We start from the raw sequence: 16658 nt of genomic DNA, 5'->3' as shown, positions 1-16658 counted from the left end.
GAATGGGGGGAATGTAGTTTTGTATGTTAATCCTGCTTGTGTTCTTTGTGTGAGAATCAAAGTGTGTATTTCATTATAAGTTAATTGTGTTTTAACAACAGTGCTGTAATTTGCCTTGTTTTTTGGAGAAAAGACTATGAARCAAATGGAAATGAAGATAAGAGATGGGCAGCTTCCCCTGGCCACAGTGGAAATTTCTGTATGAGCTGGAAATTAAGCAAATCTTCCAGTTCCCAGTGTTTGCCTTAATCACAAACCTATCGTACTAGGCCTGTTTCTTCAGCATCACCACCTCATCATCTGAACCTTTTAATGTCTTCATTACTTCCATGTTACCTTTCCAGTTGAAGTGTTTAGAAAACAGAAAGCCAGCTGAATGGATTGTTAGGTGATTTGCATTAGATACTCTTGCAGAGAGGCCAGTTCTGTATCCTAATGCTGCCCCTTTGTAAGCATAAGAGAAAAGATGAAAGAATTTGTGTGTCTACTAGCTGTGTATGTGTACATGGGCCAGGCTGTTCAGTTTTTCCACTCTTACTTGACAAGCTTCCAATGTGTATAGTTGCCCATATGCAACCAAGTGGCACCAAGCCAGTTGTAGATCTTTTATTATTAATTCAAAGTTATTCACTTTTGCTTCTCCCTCTGCCTCTCTTCTCAGCTTGGCGATATAAAGCTCCTCAGCAAGTTGTATTTGTTGAAAAGTTGACAAAACTCGTTGTAAGCCAGCTGCCCAACTTCTGGAAACTTTGGATTTCTTATGTGAATGGAAGCTTATTCAGTGAGGTATGGGTTCTTGCATATAAATCACTTCTGAATCGCAAAACTCCATAATAATTATGTGTTTGACATGTTGTGTTTCACTGGAAGATTTGCTGGGCTATTTTTGGTCAGTGTGGCTTGTAAAACAGCTTGTAGACACTTAGACATTTGAGAGCTACTGACTCCAGGCCCCGTAGCTGCAAARTGACCAAGACCCAGCGGGGTGCACACAGACACACTCTAGATGAGCAAGTCTGAGAGTAAAACAGATAATTAGCTCTCCTAGACCTTCTTATTCAGATGGTTCAATTTTTACACATTCTGTAAATATAATGCCAATACTTATAGAAATAGAAAGTGTATAAAAAAAATTAATGTCAACATATGCCATTTTCATGTGTGTGATATTAACAAATTTTAAGTGGACACATTTCATAATAAATGCAGTATGGATAGTATCCAGCTTACTACCGTAATCAGTATTAGATGAATAAAATAGCTTTTGTTTTTGTATTACTGCTAGAATGTGGTMTCAAAAATACAGTATCTTTCACAGAGAATTTTCTTCCAGTACTCAAGCCAATTTGTTTCTTCTCCGGAAGAAATATAACTCTGGGATATTTCCAAGGGGTCTTACTAGGAAAAGCACATGATTTTGATGTGGGGRAAGGTAACTGTCCATTCCACCAGCGGATTTAAAGTCATTAGTTAACACATACCCTGCATATCTAGCACTGAAAATTCTTGTTGACCGAAGCCTGGGATCGTTGCACRTCCTAGAAAACTGTAAAGAAAAGGTATGTAAGGAGAAGTACGTCAGGTGGAGTAACAGGAAGCACCAAATGCAAGCAAGCTTTTGGATTAATGTGCCCTTCAGAGTGGCTTCTATTTTGAACCTAAAAGTCTGTGTCTCTAAAGCTTCTCTGTTTCACTCTGGCTGTGTCACTTGGCCTGTTAAGATAATTTGCCATCCTTACTTTATCCAGCTGTACTTACATGTTTAATAATCACAGCTACACCATTACACCAGAAAGTTGTCCATAAACCAACACTAAAGGCCCAGGTTTGCAGCCCTAATCTTTGCAGCTTCAGTAAAAATTAAAATTACATTGGGGAAGTAAATTTAGAAGCTTATTTTATTTTCCATGTTCTCTGACAACTTTATTAACTTTTTAAGCTATCATTTTATGTATTGCTGCTACCTGAAAAGCCCTAAGATGATGCCATTGAATGAAAAGCCCCAGTGAACATCATCTGTTCATTATCCTGCAGTATTACAAATGATAAAGTCGCAAGGTACAACGTTTATGGATGGCATTTAGTGAAGCAGGTAGAATCGCAAATTGTGTTGGTATTGTTGATTTTCTCAACCATCATTCATTTCATAAAGGAAATGAAAGCCTTTGTTTGGTGGCAGTACTACTGGAAATAAAACCTGTAAGTTACATTGAGTTTTTTTCTCCACAAGAACAATGAAAAAGAATGCAATTTTGAGAGAAACTCAAAAAGCATTTTGAAAGGTAAACAAAGTTAGAGTGATCTTATGAAATATCTCATCAAAACAGTGTTGCCACGTGAGAAAGGAGGAGGTGGTGTTCCTGGTGGTGCACTCCGCTTCTGTTGGGCTGGATTCTGAACTTTTGAAGAATTTCGCCCCCAGCCACTTGATTTCTTCTGTTCCTTTTGTCCCTATGGACGACCTAAGCAAAATCTTGGGAAAGGAAGGAAGGGCTGTGCCCTCAGGTCCTTCCAAGTGCTCTGCATTCCACAAATGGACTGAGAAAGTGTGGGAGGAGGGGGTGACATAAGCTAGAAAACCTCTTAGAAAGTAGATAAGAATTTCTGTCATAAGATCTTATTCATGACACAAGGTTTATATATATTTCAATACAGATTTTAACGGTCCCTTAGGAAATTCCTTTTAATTATTTTCTTTCGATTTGTTGCCATTCTGGAAGCAAAACAATTGCTACTGTTTTATGGGAAAAGTCCTGTGAAAATGACATACTGGGTCRTTTCAGTTAACTTCAAATGTCTTGAGGACTTGAATCAAAAACAAAGCAGAAAAAAAATCCCCAGTTATAAATAATMACCTGTATTTATTTTGTCTTGCTCAGGTTGTAGGGTTAATTGTTTTCTGGGGCTTTTCTTTCTACTGCTGAAAGGTTAGCTGTCTGGCTTGAAATATTGTCAGTTAAAGATTTACGTGATATTTCCAACAGTTTAAAAAGTTTAGTTCTTTGAATCACTCTAGGTGAAGTAGCATATGCGAATAGTAACCGTTGGTCTTACCACAAAATAGTTTTGGTCTGTCTGTGCAGGAAAGGTTTAAGACTGGTCTTCAACGAAACCACCACAGAGAGAGAGAGAGAGAGAGAGAGAGAGAGAGAAAAAGGATATCAAAGATCTTTGTACTTTTTGTTGTTCTTTAATACAGCCTTAAAGCAGTATGAAATTTAAGATGATACCTTAGATTTAAAGGAATACAACCTTTTTTATTTTTTATGGTGTTAAAGAGAGAAGTGGATATTGGACACAGGAGTAATTCTCAAGAACTGTTTTCCTTGCCTGAAACTGTGCTATGCAGAGCTTTAAAGTACAACTGGCAGTTTCATTGCTATATAATTTCCAAAACTGTTATGCAGCTGTAGTTTTATTTTTTCCTTTAATTTACGCTGACTAGAAATGATTATTTTTTCCTTAAAAAAAACAAAAAGCAAAATGTGTYAGCTGCATAGGGAATTGGAAAACTACGACATTTAGTTAATGACTTGAAAATATACTAGTTTTCTTTGAGGAAYATGTATTTAACTACAGTTATGCTGTTGCCCCTTTTGTCCAGTAGATGTTGCTGTACATACATAAAATTAGGAAATACTCTAACTGTAAAATTCTACTTCTACACGTAACCTGGTATTTTAAATACTTGTTCGTTATAACTTGCTTTGTGTTCTCAGTAGACTCCACAGAAGGTTAGAAGTACAAACAGGAAGGCTCTTAGTCAAACCATGTTTTTCGTCAACTGTAACTGCCTTATGCAAAGTTTACTCACGTTCCTCAGTTTGCAAAAATGAGAACTGTCCATCAAGATGCTGATTAATTTGCCATCTCTTTTGCAGTTAATTGAATTATTTAAAGAGAATTTTCAGCAAAATGCTGAAAAATTAAAAAAAAAAAAAAAAAAAAAAGACAAGCAACTCTCCCACCTACCTGCTATAGCTGCAGTTGCCCTCATTCCAAGGCATGTCTTTCATTTGATGTCAATGTCCTTCTCCAGGCAGCTTCCATGCTGACAGTATGATAGTTCCTTCATATAAACTTGATGCCTGGTTGAATTGTACAGTTTAGATCTCATTAACATTCTAATGAGAATACTTTGACTACACCAAGTTCCTAATGTTTGCTAATATACTACTGTTATGCTATACTTTATCTTAAAGGATTATTTTTCCCCAGGATTAAACATTAGAAGATTGACCGGCTATACATGATGTTTGTTGCTGTATATTGGCTTTGCTTGTTGAAATGTCATGTGTTAATAGTCTTTTAGGGGAGTTTATTGTTTTTATTTTTTAAGTACATCTTAAACTGAGTGATCCGTTTTCACTTCTTCACTTTGAAACCCCTTTTTCAGAATTATTTTCAACAGTGGTTATGAGATACTTACACTTTTCAATTTTCTCATTTTCACAAGACTGCTGAAAAATCTGGCCAAATGGAAAGATCGAAGAAAAATGCTAGGCAAAGACAAAACGATTTCAAGGTAAGCTCTGAGGTAAAAAACTTGTTTTTTTTCAGTGGTCCTTCATAGATTTCCAATTTGAAGATCAGATTTCAGAAATTGTCTGTTCCATGCTGGATACCCCAAGTTATGGGACTTTTCTCAGAATTATTTTTCAGCTCTGCCAGGACAAATCCACAGCCTTCTGTAAGTGGTAGCTCTCTTGCAGAGACCATTGTCTGCCCGTCTATCCTCTCCCCTACTCTTTCTCTCATGCTGTGCCCCATCTTTTGTGTATAGCAAGTACACAGTCGYTCAAGCATATTCAGACAGCTTTTACTTTTCCTTATTTTTTTTTCTCCATTGTTCTGTTGCAGAAAATGATTCAGGAAGTGATGCACTCGTTGGTAAAACTTATCCGTGGAGCTTTGCTTCCATTTAGTCTCAGAGAAGGAGAATCAAGACAGTATGGTGGCTGGGAGATGAAAGCTGAACTTTCCGGCCAGTGGTTAACACATGTTATCCAGACTGTAAGGTAAATGGGGCTTTTTATCTACCCAAAGCATGGTGCTGCTCCTGGAATGTGTATGCTTAAAGTCAAATTGTCTTCATTATTGCATTTAAAAACCTTTTAGTAAACCTGATTAACGCTTTCAAAAATAGTCTCAGAAAAAAATAGCTTCTGGCAGATTTAGGATTCTGTGTGCAAGTTTAAATCACAGTGTTTCGTGTTGTATGTTTGCTACGTAATGATCTTTTTTTTCCAGGAAGCCTCTCAGGAAAGAGTTTGAATATATGATTTGTCTGGCATTGCGTGAGAGAGAGGGGATTTGAATCTGTAGGGTAGAATTTAGCGGTCAGCATTGCAATTGTCTGCTTTATTTACTAAGCATCTTCCTATCTCTGCAGTAGATCTTTCTTGAATTGTAGTTTATCTGGCAGTTGTCTTATTTATATTCCTGCTTATAATGTCAATCTGCTTATAATTATGCCATTTTGTTCGTTAACATAGTAATATGGACATCATTAATTGCAAAATCTTGTAGTAAATGTCTTCCATTTGTATATTGAGGATGTAAATACTGTCAATATATTTCAAAAATTATATAGTAACAGTAATGCCTGGATATGATTTATCTGCAGGTTTGAAAGCACAGAGTGCAGAGAGAAAGGGGCAGGGTCATGTGCGGAGAATGTCTATGGCAAATGGAGCTGGCAGTGGCACCTTAACATTTTCCYGCAGACTTGTCAGTTGCATTAACTGAATGTGAACCATTCAGAAGAAGAAAGTCACACTGAAATATTTTCTTTAGCTGAGTTATATGAAAATTCCGGATTAGGAAGGGATGGATGTTATCTGTTGAAAAGCTGTCAAGGGCAAAGGGAAAATGGTTTGACATCAGTATTGCCCTTTTATGAAAAACAATCCAATTTCATGCAGATTACAAAATTCTAACACATYGTATTCTAAATTGTAAATTACACAAGTGTAGTGTTGGCTTGCAACTTTAACAGATTCTTTGAATGTTAGCTCTGCTCTAGAATCCTGCCATCCAAGGTATGAGCCAGGTTTAGGTAATAGGATCTTCATATATCAAGACTCTTTTCCAGAAGTTTCCTGCTTGTCTTACAGCTACTGCTCAGGTGATAAATGCCAGAACTGGGGGCTGGGTCATTTCTCTTTTCMTTGCAGTCTCTTTGGCCACCTCACRTTGTCACTGAAGCCTTTGCTGGCCCTTTGCAGGAATGAGCTATGAATGCAAAGTAGTCAAAAGTAGAGAAAAAGAGGGGCAATCTGGAAAGGAGGCCCTGGAGACCTTGTTTGGGGATGGAATTGTGAGGACAAGGTCTGCAGATGATAGAGCTCAACTTTTCAAGCCCTGGCATTCTTTGACAAGCTGATAAATTCCTGGGACTCCCACTGACAAAGACAGTAGACTGTTCTCATGAGTCATATACATATGGCATAAAAAAACATATTTTTTTGCTAAGATATGTGATAACTTTGGTCTTATTGTTATGACACAGCTTTAAATGGAGTTGCATTTAAACTTATACCACACTGTCACTGTGCAAAATGGGTAAACACTAGAGGATAAATTAGAGCAATAGTAAGTAATAAAGTGAACATGTTGTTTGCAAGACCTTTGCTTCATTGTAGGGATAAAAGGGCAATGTATTTTGGGCAATCATTTCTAATATAATTAATGATATTAGAAAATAAAGGTCTGAAGGTTGTGACAGGCAAATGCTCCCTTGGGAAAAAAGAAATCAACTCTTAAATAAAGAACTGTTATGCAGAGTGAAATCACTTAAACTATTCACAGGTGGCTGCTCCTTGCGTCGTATCGTGTTTCTTGGCTGACTGAGATCACACAGATTTAGATAATCTATTAATTCAGTAGTAGAGCTTAGCAGACAGCTCTTGGGATCCAGAAAACATTTTTTTAGAGTTACAACACTGCTGAGTTGCAATGCAATTAGCTGTTTCATTTGATGCTATTCCTTGTAAGCAATGACTGTGTTACGATTCCTGCATGAAAAAATATAAAAGTATTTCCATTCTGCCATATGAGAGCCAAAAAAAAAATTGGCATGCAGATTTACACTTTACCTTCATTTTGTTGTTGTTTTTCAGACTTAGCTCTGAGTCTCTTACTGCCCTTGAGATACCCAATGATATGCTTCAGATCATCCAGGATCTTATTTTGGACCTCCGTGTGCGTTGCATTATAGTGACCTTACAACATACAGCTGAAGGTAAGAGAAGGGTCCTTACGTTTGCTGTTCTAATGGCACTTGGATTTTGAGTCTTCCCTTAATCTGTTGGATATGGTAGTTAAATATGTGTTCTCTGGGTTGATACAGTTTTAAAATGCAGCTGATTTATCTTTTTTTGGGTTCTTCTATAAATTGGAAAAAAAAAGGACAAAAAGTCCATCTAATATTTTAGTTGTGGTTTTCCCAGGAATTTCTACTAATGACTTAGTCTCCAAACTTGCTATTGTTATACRGCTTTTGCTATAAATACTTAGATTTTCAAGGCCAATAACATATTCACTAAATCTAATGCAATCTTGTGTATAACAGAGGCCATGCTTCCTTTTTGCTATTTACTATATTATTCTGCCCCCAARCTTGAACTTGAATGAGATGAGAATTAAACACATCTCTAAAATCAAGGCAGACTTGTTCACTAATGCACCCTGTTAGTCTTTGAGTTCCCTCCTCAGAAGCCAGTTACCCCAACCATTCAAATATTATGCCTTTTTTTTAATATTTACATATCTGCAGATTAAATTTCCAGCTATGCACTTTTTTGCTGGAGCCAGTACTTTCATTAGCCAATATTTCAACATCCCAGGGATGTGTCAAAACTTCACCTGTTAACCAAATATTAAATAATGTCAGGCCATTCTAATCCCTGTAGAACCTAGCTGTCAACTCATRTGTTTCTTGTTTATTCTATGTGAACAATTCCTTGGGGGATCTTTCAGTGTAATTTTAGTATAATTTTTAATCAGAGGATCACAGAAGGGTTGAGGTTGGAAGAGACCTCTATAAATCATGTAGGCCAATCTTTGTTGCATATGATTTGTAATTATGTTGAAGTCTGATGTRTCAAACTAAATGTCATTTATAACAATCTTCCTTAGCTGCTTCTTCCCTCTTCAGTTTTGTGTAATGGCCATAGCATTAATGAAAAGAGAAGGTGTGTGCCTATATAGTGCTTGTCACTCCATATTGCTGCACTGTGTGTATTTATCTGCAGGTCTTATTTGTTCTTCACCAGTTAAAGCTAAATTGCATAAGCTGAATGTGTTTAGATTTGTTTTCTGGGCAGTATCAACTGGGTCCTTGAAGAAACTGTTACTTTCAGGGAGCTAGGGAGAGAGCAGTTATTGGATATTTTCATGGAACTAACTAAATGGCGATGATAACCTGTAATATATTATTCAGAAAGAGGTTCCTCCTGCACTTGAATCTCCCTCTATGACCTCTCCAAACTAGGAGTGGCGTAGACTGCTGATACCGAGTTCAGCCTCCTCTTACTGTGCATTATGAGCTGGTGGAGGCATTCACATCAGTGACAGTTTTTCATAGAGCTCTCTCCCGCTGGCTGCTTAAATAGGCCACATCTGCCCACGCGCCGGGTTTTCTGTGTTCTGATAAACACTGTCTGCTCGGGCTGCCTCTGAGAAGCTATCGATGTTCTTTCCCCCTCGCGTCTCATCGCTGGTCAGAAAGGTCATGAAAGCCAAATTATGTGAACGCCAGATTAGGCAGCGGCTTTACGTGAATTTGCTTGACTGGAATTTGGTGAACACTGACCTATGAGGAAGAAATGTACTATGTTGCTTGTGTGTCTGTGCTAATTCAGAGAATTAAGAAGAATGGCAACAAAAGCGTTTAAAGGCTGACCAGTGTAATCCAAAGCCTCACAAAAAATATCAGTTGAATAAGAAATGTACTGAAAAAGAAGATGAGCAGAATAGTTGTTCCGTGCAACCTCTTTAATGCCTTTTATCCCCAGCAAAACTGTACTTATATGGGATGTAGAACTGCAGGATTTACCATCTTAACCAAACGAATCTTAATTTAGCTCCTTGAAGTATCAAGAGCAGTGAAAACACCTTTCAGTATGCATCTTTTCATGAGCTTGGGGGAGCAGTGTTAATTCCCTGAATTATTTCTTATTTAAAAGGGAATTTCAAGAACATACAGCACATACATTTCAAGTGCATACAGTTCTGATGACAATTTTGTGTATGATAAACTGTATGTCAGGCCCCTGGGAACTATGCACGGACATCACGCTTCTGTTTAGAAGTAGTTTAGCCAAAACAAGTGATTCTGCAAATAAGTGTGTCCACAGAGGAGCTTTGTTAAAGAGCACGAGCTTCGATTCACATCCTGCCTCAGCTCCAGCTTCCTGAAGTGCTTAGGTGAGCTCAGCGAGTTGGAACCTCCTGTAGAGCAGAGGAGTGCGTTGGACGTGTGCTCATACACCACRACAGCAGCTTCTAAAATAGAAATAAATAAATAATGTTTCCAGTGCAGAATGACAACCTTCAAGGGTAACTGAGGATATTCTGAAATCCAGAGTTAGGTACCGTGTTTCTGTCTTTGATAAGTGCTTCACCCTTACCCTTGTCTTTCATCCTCTGTTTAAGCTTCCAGGTCAAGGCAGTCCCTGCCTTCATGTACTTCAGGGAGGACAGTCTAGCACCAAGGATCCTTGGCTCTGAGTGCACCTTCCAAGCCTCTTTAGAGATAAAAAATACTAATTATATGCTGTGGGTTTTTTTTCTTGATAAAAAGGTAGACGTGTATTTTGGTGCTTAATTAAGAGCTACACTAACTAGTGACTTCCCTAAAAGAGACCGTATTCCTTCAAGCTGGCGCTTTCCAATGGGAGTGAGCTGCGTGCAGGCCTGGCTCCGCGGCGCTCCGCTAAGAGAAGCCGCTGCCTGACACACAGCTCTTTGGCTCTTAGTCATTTAAGGACGAAAACTTTGAAGCTTTTTGTGTCGTTTCCTCGTATGCCTTGTCATTGCAGTCCCGGGCTCTCTCTGCGGTTAATCTTTTCAAGTTCAAGGAGTTTTTAATATTGAAAATAAACTAATCTCTCTCTCTTTTCTCTCTCTCTGCCTTTTCTCTCTCTCTTTCTYTCTCTGCCTTTTCTCTATTTCTCTGTCTCCCTTGTCTCTCCCTCCTCCTCTGTCCTTCTGTTCCTCCCCCACTTCTCTCACTCTTCTCTCGCTTTTTCACTCTCTCTCATTCTCTCACACAGATATAAAGAGATTAGCTGAAAAGGAAGACTGGGTTGTTGACAATGAAGGTTTGACATCTTTGGTGGGTATCCTTACATGTCTTAGAGGCACTCACAAGTCTCACAAGTTTTACAAATCATTTTTATATGTTTTACAAAAACTTGCATTATTTTGCACTTAATCTATATGTCTTTTTAAAGATGACTGCATCTGTATTAAAATATGGTGAAAATGTAACAAGATACATTTTTTTGTTTACTTAGTACTATTGTTATAGGTCCCATCTCCAAATGAGCAAATGCAGTTATTTTTCTTTATTCCTCTTTCAAGATTTTTATTTGTACTTTTTAAACTGTTATGCCTGAAGTCATTTTAAAATTACCTCGCAGTGACTTTACTATATAGTGACCTTTTCTAAAATGAAAAAAGTTAATGATAAAATAAGTCCTTAATTGTGCTAGGGTGATCATAAGGAATGTTATTTTGAGGTAGATAAGCAGTAATGACATGCTATGAGTAAATTGAAAGCTCATATCCTACTAAGGTTTTACTTCCACAGATGGCATGATCAGGAAACAAACACAGGAAACTTTAGATTTTGTTCTTTGAGATGCATATTCTCTTGTCTTTCAAAGGCAACACTGTTTTACTTGGGAAATGGCTCTGACAGAACTGTAAAATTCTCTTCAGTCTAACCAGGTCCCATTCACCTGGAGACTTTGCCACTTCACCTCTCAAGTGGTGTCTGTATTTCTCTTCACACTGATGGTACATACTCTATATGCATACTCTGTACATGCAAAGTTCGCTTTGAAAAACTCCTTAATGAGCTCTGGTTTCTATGAGTATAACTTAGGACCAAAATATATGAAAATTAGAAGCTSTATGGTTTGTAGGCCAGGGAGACTGATCATTATTTCTAAAACTGCCTGAAACCAATAGCGAGCACTAACAGAATAAAAAAGATGTTTTAGAAATTGCTTTTTATATGATAGGTTATTTTCATGCATTTCATATATGATAAAAAAAATCTCAATAACCCTCACTTTATCAAACCTTTTTATTTTTCTTAAATAAGTTTAAACAAACAAATTCTAAATAGCAGAAAGATTTTTAAGTGATCTTCTAGAGTGAAGMCTGTATTTGTGATAATCATTGTTTCTTCAATCAAAATTCATGCAGTGTATTTCAGTYCATGATCACAGATCACAGAACCACAGAATGGTTGAGGTTGGAAGGGACCTCCAGAGATCACCTAGTCCAACCCCCCTGCTCCAGCAGGGACACCCAGAGCACGGGGCACAGGGCGGCATCCAGGTGGGTTTGGAAGATCTCCAGAGCAGGAGACTCTGCAGCCCCCCTGGGCAGCCTGTGCCRGGGCTCTGGCACCTTCACAGGAAATAAGTATCTTCCAATGAAGAAGTATTCTGATAAAGAATAATGATAAATTACCAGATCTAAAATATATTATACAAAAAGTAGATGAAGTACTAGACAAAAATAGACAAAGACTTTTTAACCTAGCTAAGTTTCATGGATTTCAGTCACATATTGAAAGACTAATTAAATATGGACATAAAGATATGCACCAAGGCTTTCTGCTTTAGTGTGGTTGTTTAAATGTTTCAGAATAACTATTGSAAATCTTTATAAGATTTTGGTGATAAACAGCAGTAGCTTCTGGTTAAGCATCTTATTTTAGGGATAGTTTACTGAAGTAAACAGTTTGTTTTTAAGGTCACAAGTTCACTTAACATCTAAAGGCTTCCTAACTTAGTAGGCACACTACCATGGAATTGGTCTGTAGCTGAATAAATAGGTCACTTAACTGTTATAATGAGAAATTGAACTGAAAAGCAACTAATTTAGGAGATTTCCTACACACAAACAACAAATGACTTGAAACCAAATTCACATAAACTAGTGAGATGCTTTCTGGAAATAAACAGTAATGAGTAATGGCTAAAACACAAGCAGTAAGTAGGTGTGACTAAAAAATAATCTGCGAAAGCAGAGAGGGCCTGTGGGAGGGAGCTTAACTTTGTGTTTAGTTTCTTAGAGAATGCTTCACAAACCTGTCCTTTTTTTTCTATTTTTTCTTATTTGCCACTGTAAATATATTTCTGAAGCTGAGTAGAAGGGCAGGAAGCAGTCGCAATATACATGTTGCAAGAAGGACCATTGCTGGGCAATTAGAATATTATAACCAGATTCCTAACTTGCAGTATTAGTCTCAGTTACCACTGACTTGGGCAAGCCCCTTAACCTTTCTGTTTTTCACTTTTTTTCTTGGCAAAATGAAAGCGGGGAAGGGGAGGTCTGCCAAGAAAGCTGCTGTTTCTTTATGCTTTTGATGCAGCAGACCTGTCTTTGAAGAAAGATGCTTAACCACCTCGTGTGTATTTAGAAAATACCCATGAATTCCTTGTGTACAGTGTTTCTGGTAGATGGCTCCTTTTGAGCGGGGTGTTGTCGTCACCAAGGGAGTCCCTTTGGAGCCATTTTAGACTAGAAACTGTATTTTAAGATGTTCAGAAAATATTGGCAGCTAACCTGCTTAGCCTTGGTATTGCAGGTAACTGATACGCTAAGACACCAAACAGTCTTTCTTGTGATTCCTAATATCCAAAGTCAAATGTGTCTGAACTCCTTCCTTCTCCTGAAGTGTGCTTTATTATGTGAAAGCAAAAATAGAAGGAACAGCACTTTAATGTTTCTTCATTTAACCCAATCCTAAAAGTAATATTTAGGGACTGCCATAGTAGGTTTTATTCAGAATTTTCAGGTTGTCCTGCTGGTATCCATCATGTGCACCAACTCCACCCCAGCATGTACAGAAGTCTAAGTTTTTCCTTAGCTTCAGATGAATGACATTCAAACAGCATATGCCCAAACTACCTTCTGGATCTGAACCAGGTTGACATCTAGAAGGACTTATAAGCTTTTTGTCCATCCGTCTGACCCAAATCCAGTAGAATGATGAGCCTTTTTCCTGGAACGGTGACGCCTCTGTGTTTCACGATGCCCTGTTCAGCAGCTTCCTGCCTAATACCAACAGTCTCAGAATAAAGTGTTGACTTAACAGGGAAGAGAGGAAGGCAAGGAAAAAATGACTAATGAGGCTAATGCTGTGAACTCTTTTGCACTTTCATAGTGAAATTGGTGCATGCATCAAGACATTGGTACTTTAGGTTTGTGCCTTGAAGATAAAATAAAGCCCCCCAGAACAGTGATGCTTTTCCAGCACATGAGAGCAATTTCTTTTTGCTTTTCTTAAAAGCCTCATGCTGAAATAAAATGCACAGTTTTCTGATACCAAGTGTGAAATAATATCCCGATTTAGATTAAGAGGCTCTGTCACAAGTATCTATAACGTAATTGTTTATAGGTGCCATCACAGACAAACTATAAAAAATATTCACAGCACTTTTAGAAGAGGCCGTTCAAAGAAGAAGTCTCTGAGAGAAAAATGTGCATTGATCTGTTGTAATTCCTTAGTACTTAAGTGTGAAAATGCATCATTACAGAGGGATTTTCTCTTGTAGTATATGAATCATATTTTTCATTATTTGTGATGTTGAAAATAAATAGCTCACTATGTGTGATGGGAATTTTTATGTTTGCTTTATAGCATGCGTTTTACATGCTGTGTCCATCTGGGAGCTAAAAAGTTGTTTTCTTTCAGCCATCTCAGTTTGAACAGTGCATTGTCTATTCCCTACAATMTCTTAAAACTGTGCTGGATTGCAAGCCTGGAGAGGCCAGCGTAAGTATTGTTTTATACTTTTATTTTCTTTGTTTCTTTATAAATTATTACTGGTTTTCAGAACAAAACCTTTCATAGAATCATACAGAATTCCTTTCTGTGTTCTCTTTTCTGTGCTGCTAGCTACCAGAATTATGTTTGTGTATCATTTGCTTGAGAGGGAGTCATATGTGTATGGGGCAGCTCTTGTTATAGGAAAATGCTACTAATACAATTTTCTAATAGCATTAAATGTTACTTTACTAGAAAATTTAACTATTCTCAGGAGCCAGTCTTAACTAAATGGCATATCCAGACTACTTGCAGAACATTTTTACTTCTGTAAACTTTATTTTAAATGAGCGGGTTTGGTGGCCTCTCTCCTCTTAGTACCTTGAGATGCTGACTGTGACACCTTTTCTTTCTGGATTCACAATGGAAGGAAGATGAACATTCTTCCAAAGTCTCCTGAACCCCTATCTATGAGTATTGCTCCTTCCTTATTTTTACTTCTTATAACTAGCTTATCCAGTTTCTTCATTAATATTTTTTCAAAAGAATTTGTTGTGTGTACTTCCTAGTGAGTCCTTAYTGTCAGTCTGCAGATACATTTGAACTCTCTGGGGGCTTCTGCTGGAATTCCATTATCCTGTAGTAGGGCTCGTTTCCAACTGTGAAGCTGTTCCACTGAAATAATATACTTGCATCTTCAGGTTTTCCAGCAACAGAAAACACAGGAAGATGTGTGTCAGCTGAGCATTGGGATCATGCAGGTAATTTGAGCATTTGAAAGTGAACACAACTGTGAACACAAGCAAGCAATAAAAAACGTGTGTTTCCCAGTGGGCAGCCATGGGTGATCACAGTACGTTGTTCCTCCAGGACACCCGTGGATACTGAGAACATTCAACTCTGAAAGCATGCCTACCTGCTGACTACATCTATTAGTATCAAATTGTCAGAGGTGGATAAATCACATGTTAAGGAATATGACTGATCTGGAGTCATTGTGATTTAGGGACATGTGCTGGACTGAAGAAAGTAACATTGATTCACTGTAGTGAAGGGAGAGATGGCAATTTTCATCTGGCCTTTATCTTTTTTTATTAGAAACTGATGTTTGTTTAAAAATTGAAATAAAAACTCATGTTCCAAAATATTAAATGGGTTTTAGTAGTGCTTATAGGGTGTTGGCTCTCTGTTTTGATTAATCACTTGAAATTTATTAATGATCAGTTCTTTGCAAATCTGCAGATGATCATAACATAATTTAGCCCTAGATCACTTAGCACAATGAAAGATAATACCAAAAAACATTTGGTATTATATGATAATTTTTGCACCATATAAATGGAGACTAGTAAAACAAATACATTTAGTATTTAAAGCATCTATTCAAAGGCATAACTAAAATGTATTCTCTTCATTGGAGATTCTCAAAAACTCTCACGAAACGTAATGTCTCAAAAAAACTCTACCAATGTATTCTGTAGCAGTTTTCATTGCTCTAAGGGAATGAAAGATGATGATGCTCATTCTGCTTCTGTTGACTGTAATTAAAGTGAACTTGAGATTTTTGTGGAAAGAACTTGCAGAAAATTTAGAACTTGTTTTATTGTTTCTTAGGTTTTTATAGACTGTTTGGAACAACTGAGCACAAAACCTGATGGTGATATTGATACAGCACAGTAAGTAAAATAATGCGAGACAATGGCAGTATTTGGAAATTGTGAGTGTCAGTGTCTTTTTTTTTTATGGYGGGGATTTTTCTTTTTATATTAAATGTTTCTTAGGAATAGTTTTGCTTCTGGCTAGTGATGCCTCAAACTATGAGTCCATGCTTTTATGCAAAATTAAATGAGTGACATCATGTAATAAATACTGTACAAAATAATGCAATATAGTATTAATTACTACATTGTGTTCAGTGGTGGGAGTTGTAGTACTGTTTTGAAGTAGGTATGCTGGTTTGGGCATTAGCTTACACGGGGTGACTTTTCCTTGTCACGAAGCAATGTCTGTTCATGAGGGAGCGCTTTCTGCTTTACTCCCGTTTTGTTTTGACTGGTTCTGTCTTTAGTTATGATAAAATCTTAGAAGTTTAGCTAGGTTCCAGTGGCAAAATAAGGCAAATTAAYTGTTCCCTATAGCCACTTTTATTTTCTGTTTACCTGTATAAAATGGATCAGAATCTGCAGCAAACCATAGAAATAAGATAGGCTGAAAATACTTTGAGAAAGGAAGGTCTGCACTTAAAGTAGAATTGTTGTGCACAAAGCACCGGATGGCTTTATGTAGAGCTATGAAAAAATAAGCAAAYTGCTACTTAGTTACCTGGAGTAAAACAAAGAAACAAGATTCCAATCTTCTATACCAACTGTTTACCAATTTGATTCTACTATGCATCATATAATCAAAATTACTGTACTACTCACTTTTAAAACAATGTTCCTAGTCTTTCAGTTGATGTTTCATCTCCGGATTTGTTTGGAAGCATTCATGAAGACTCAAGTCTTTCTTCAGTAAGTTTGGCTTCTGTTTTTAAAAGCTCATGTGAAACTTCTCAAAGTTCCAGGAATGTGGTCCTTGTTTCAATGAAGTATTGAGTCTTTTTGTTTTGCGTTTTTTAAGATATCAGTTCTCTATTGCAGAGATA

General features: G+C 37.3%; 1 protein-coding gene across 1 annotated transcript in view; it reads left to right on the top strand.

Annotated features, from left to right (window-relative positions):
* Nucleotides 1-16658, top strand: part of EXOC2 (exocyst complex component 2) — a 105284-nt gene that overhangs the window by 47692 nt on the left and 40934 nt on the right. Inside the window, exons 12-20 of the mRNA XM_026039754.1 lie at nucleotides 662-786; nucleotides 4457-4525; nucleotides 4861-5018; nucleotides 7122-7243; nucleotides 10278-10339; nucleotides 13943-14023; nucleotides 14716-14775; nucleotides 15629-15690; nucleotides 16458-16524. Coding sequence (XP_025895539.1) covers nucleotides 662-786; nucleotides 4457-4525; nucleotides 4861-5018; nucleotides 7122-7243; nucleotides 10278-10339; nucleotides 13943-14023; nucleotides 14716-14775; nucleotides 15629-15690; nucleotides 16458-16524 — 806 coding nt within the window. The remainder of the gene's footprint in view (nucleotides 1-661; nucleotides 787-4456; nucleotides 4526-4860; nucleotides 5019-7121; nucleotides 7244-10277; nucleotides 10340-13942; nucleotides 14024-14715; nucleotides 14776-15628; nucleotides 15691-16457; nucleotides 16525-16658) is intronic.

The sequence above is a fragment of the Nothoprocta perdicaria genome, unplaced genomic scaffold (assembly GCF_003342845.1).
Source record: "Nothoprocta perdicaria isolate Ctin4 unplaced genomic scaffold, notPer1 scaffold_24, whole genome shotgun sequence".
Lineage (NCBI taxonomy): Eukaryota > Metazoa > Chordata > Aves > Tinamiformes > Tinamidae > Nothoprocta > Nothoprocta perdicaria.
Note: the sequence above shows the minus strand (reverse complement) of the source record. Positions and strands in the feature narration are given on the sequence as shown.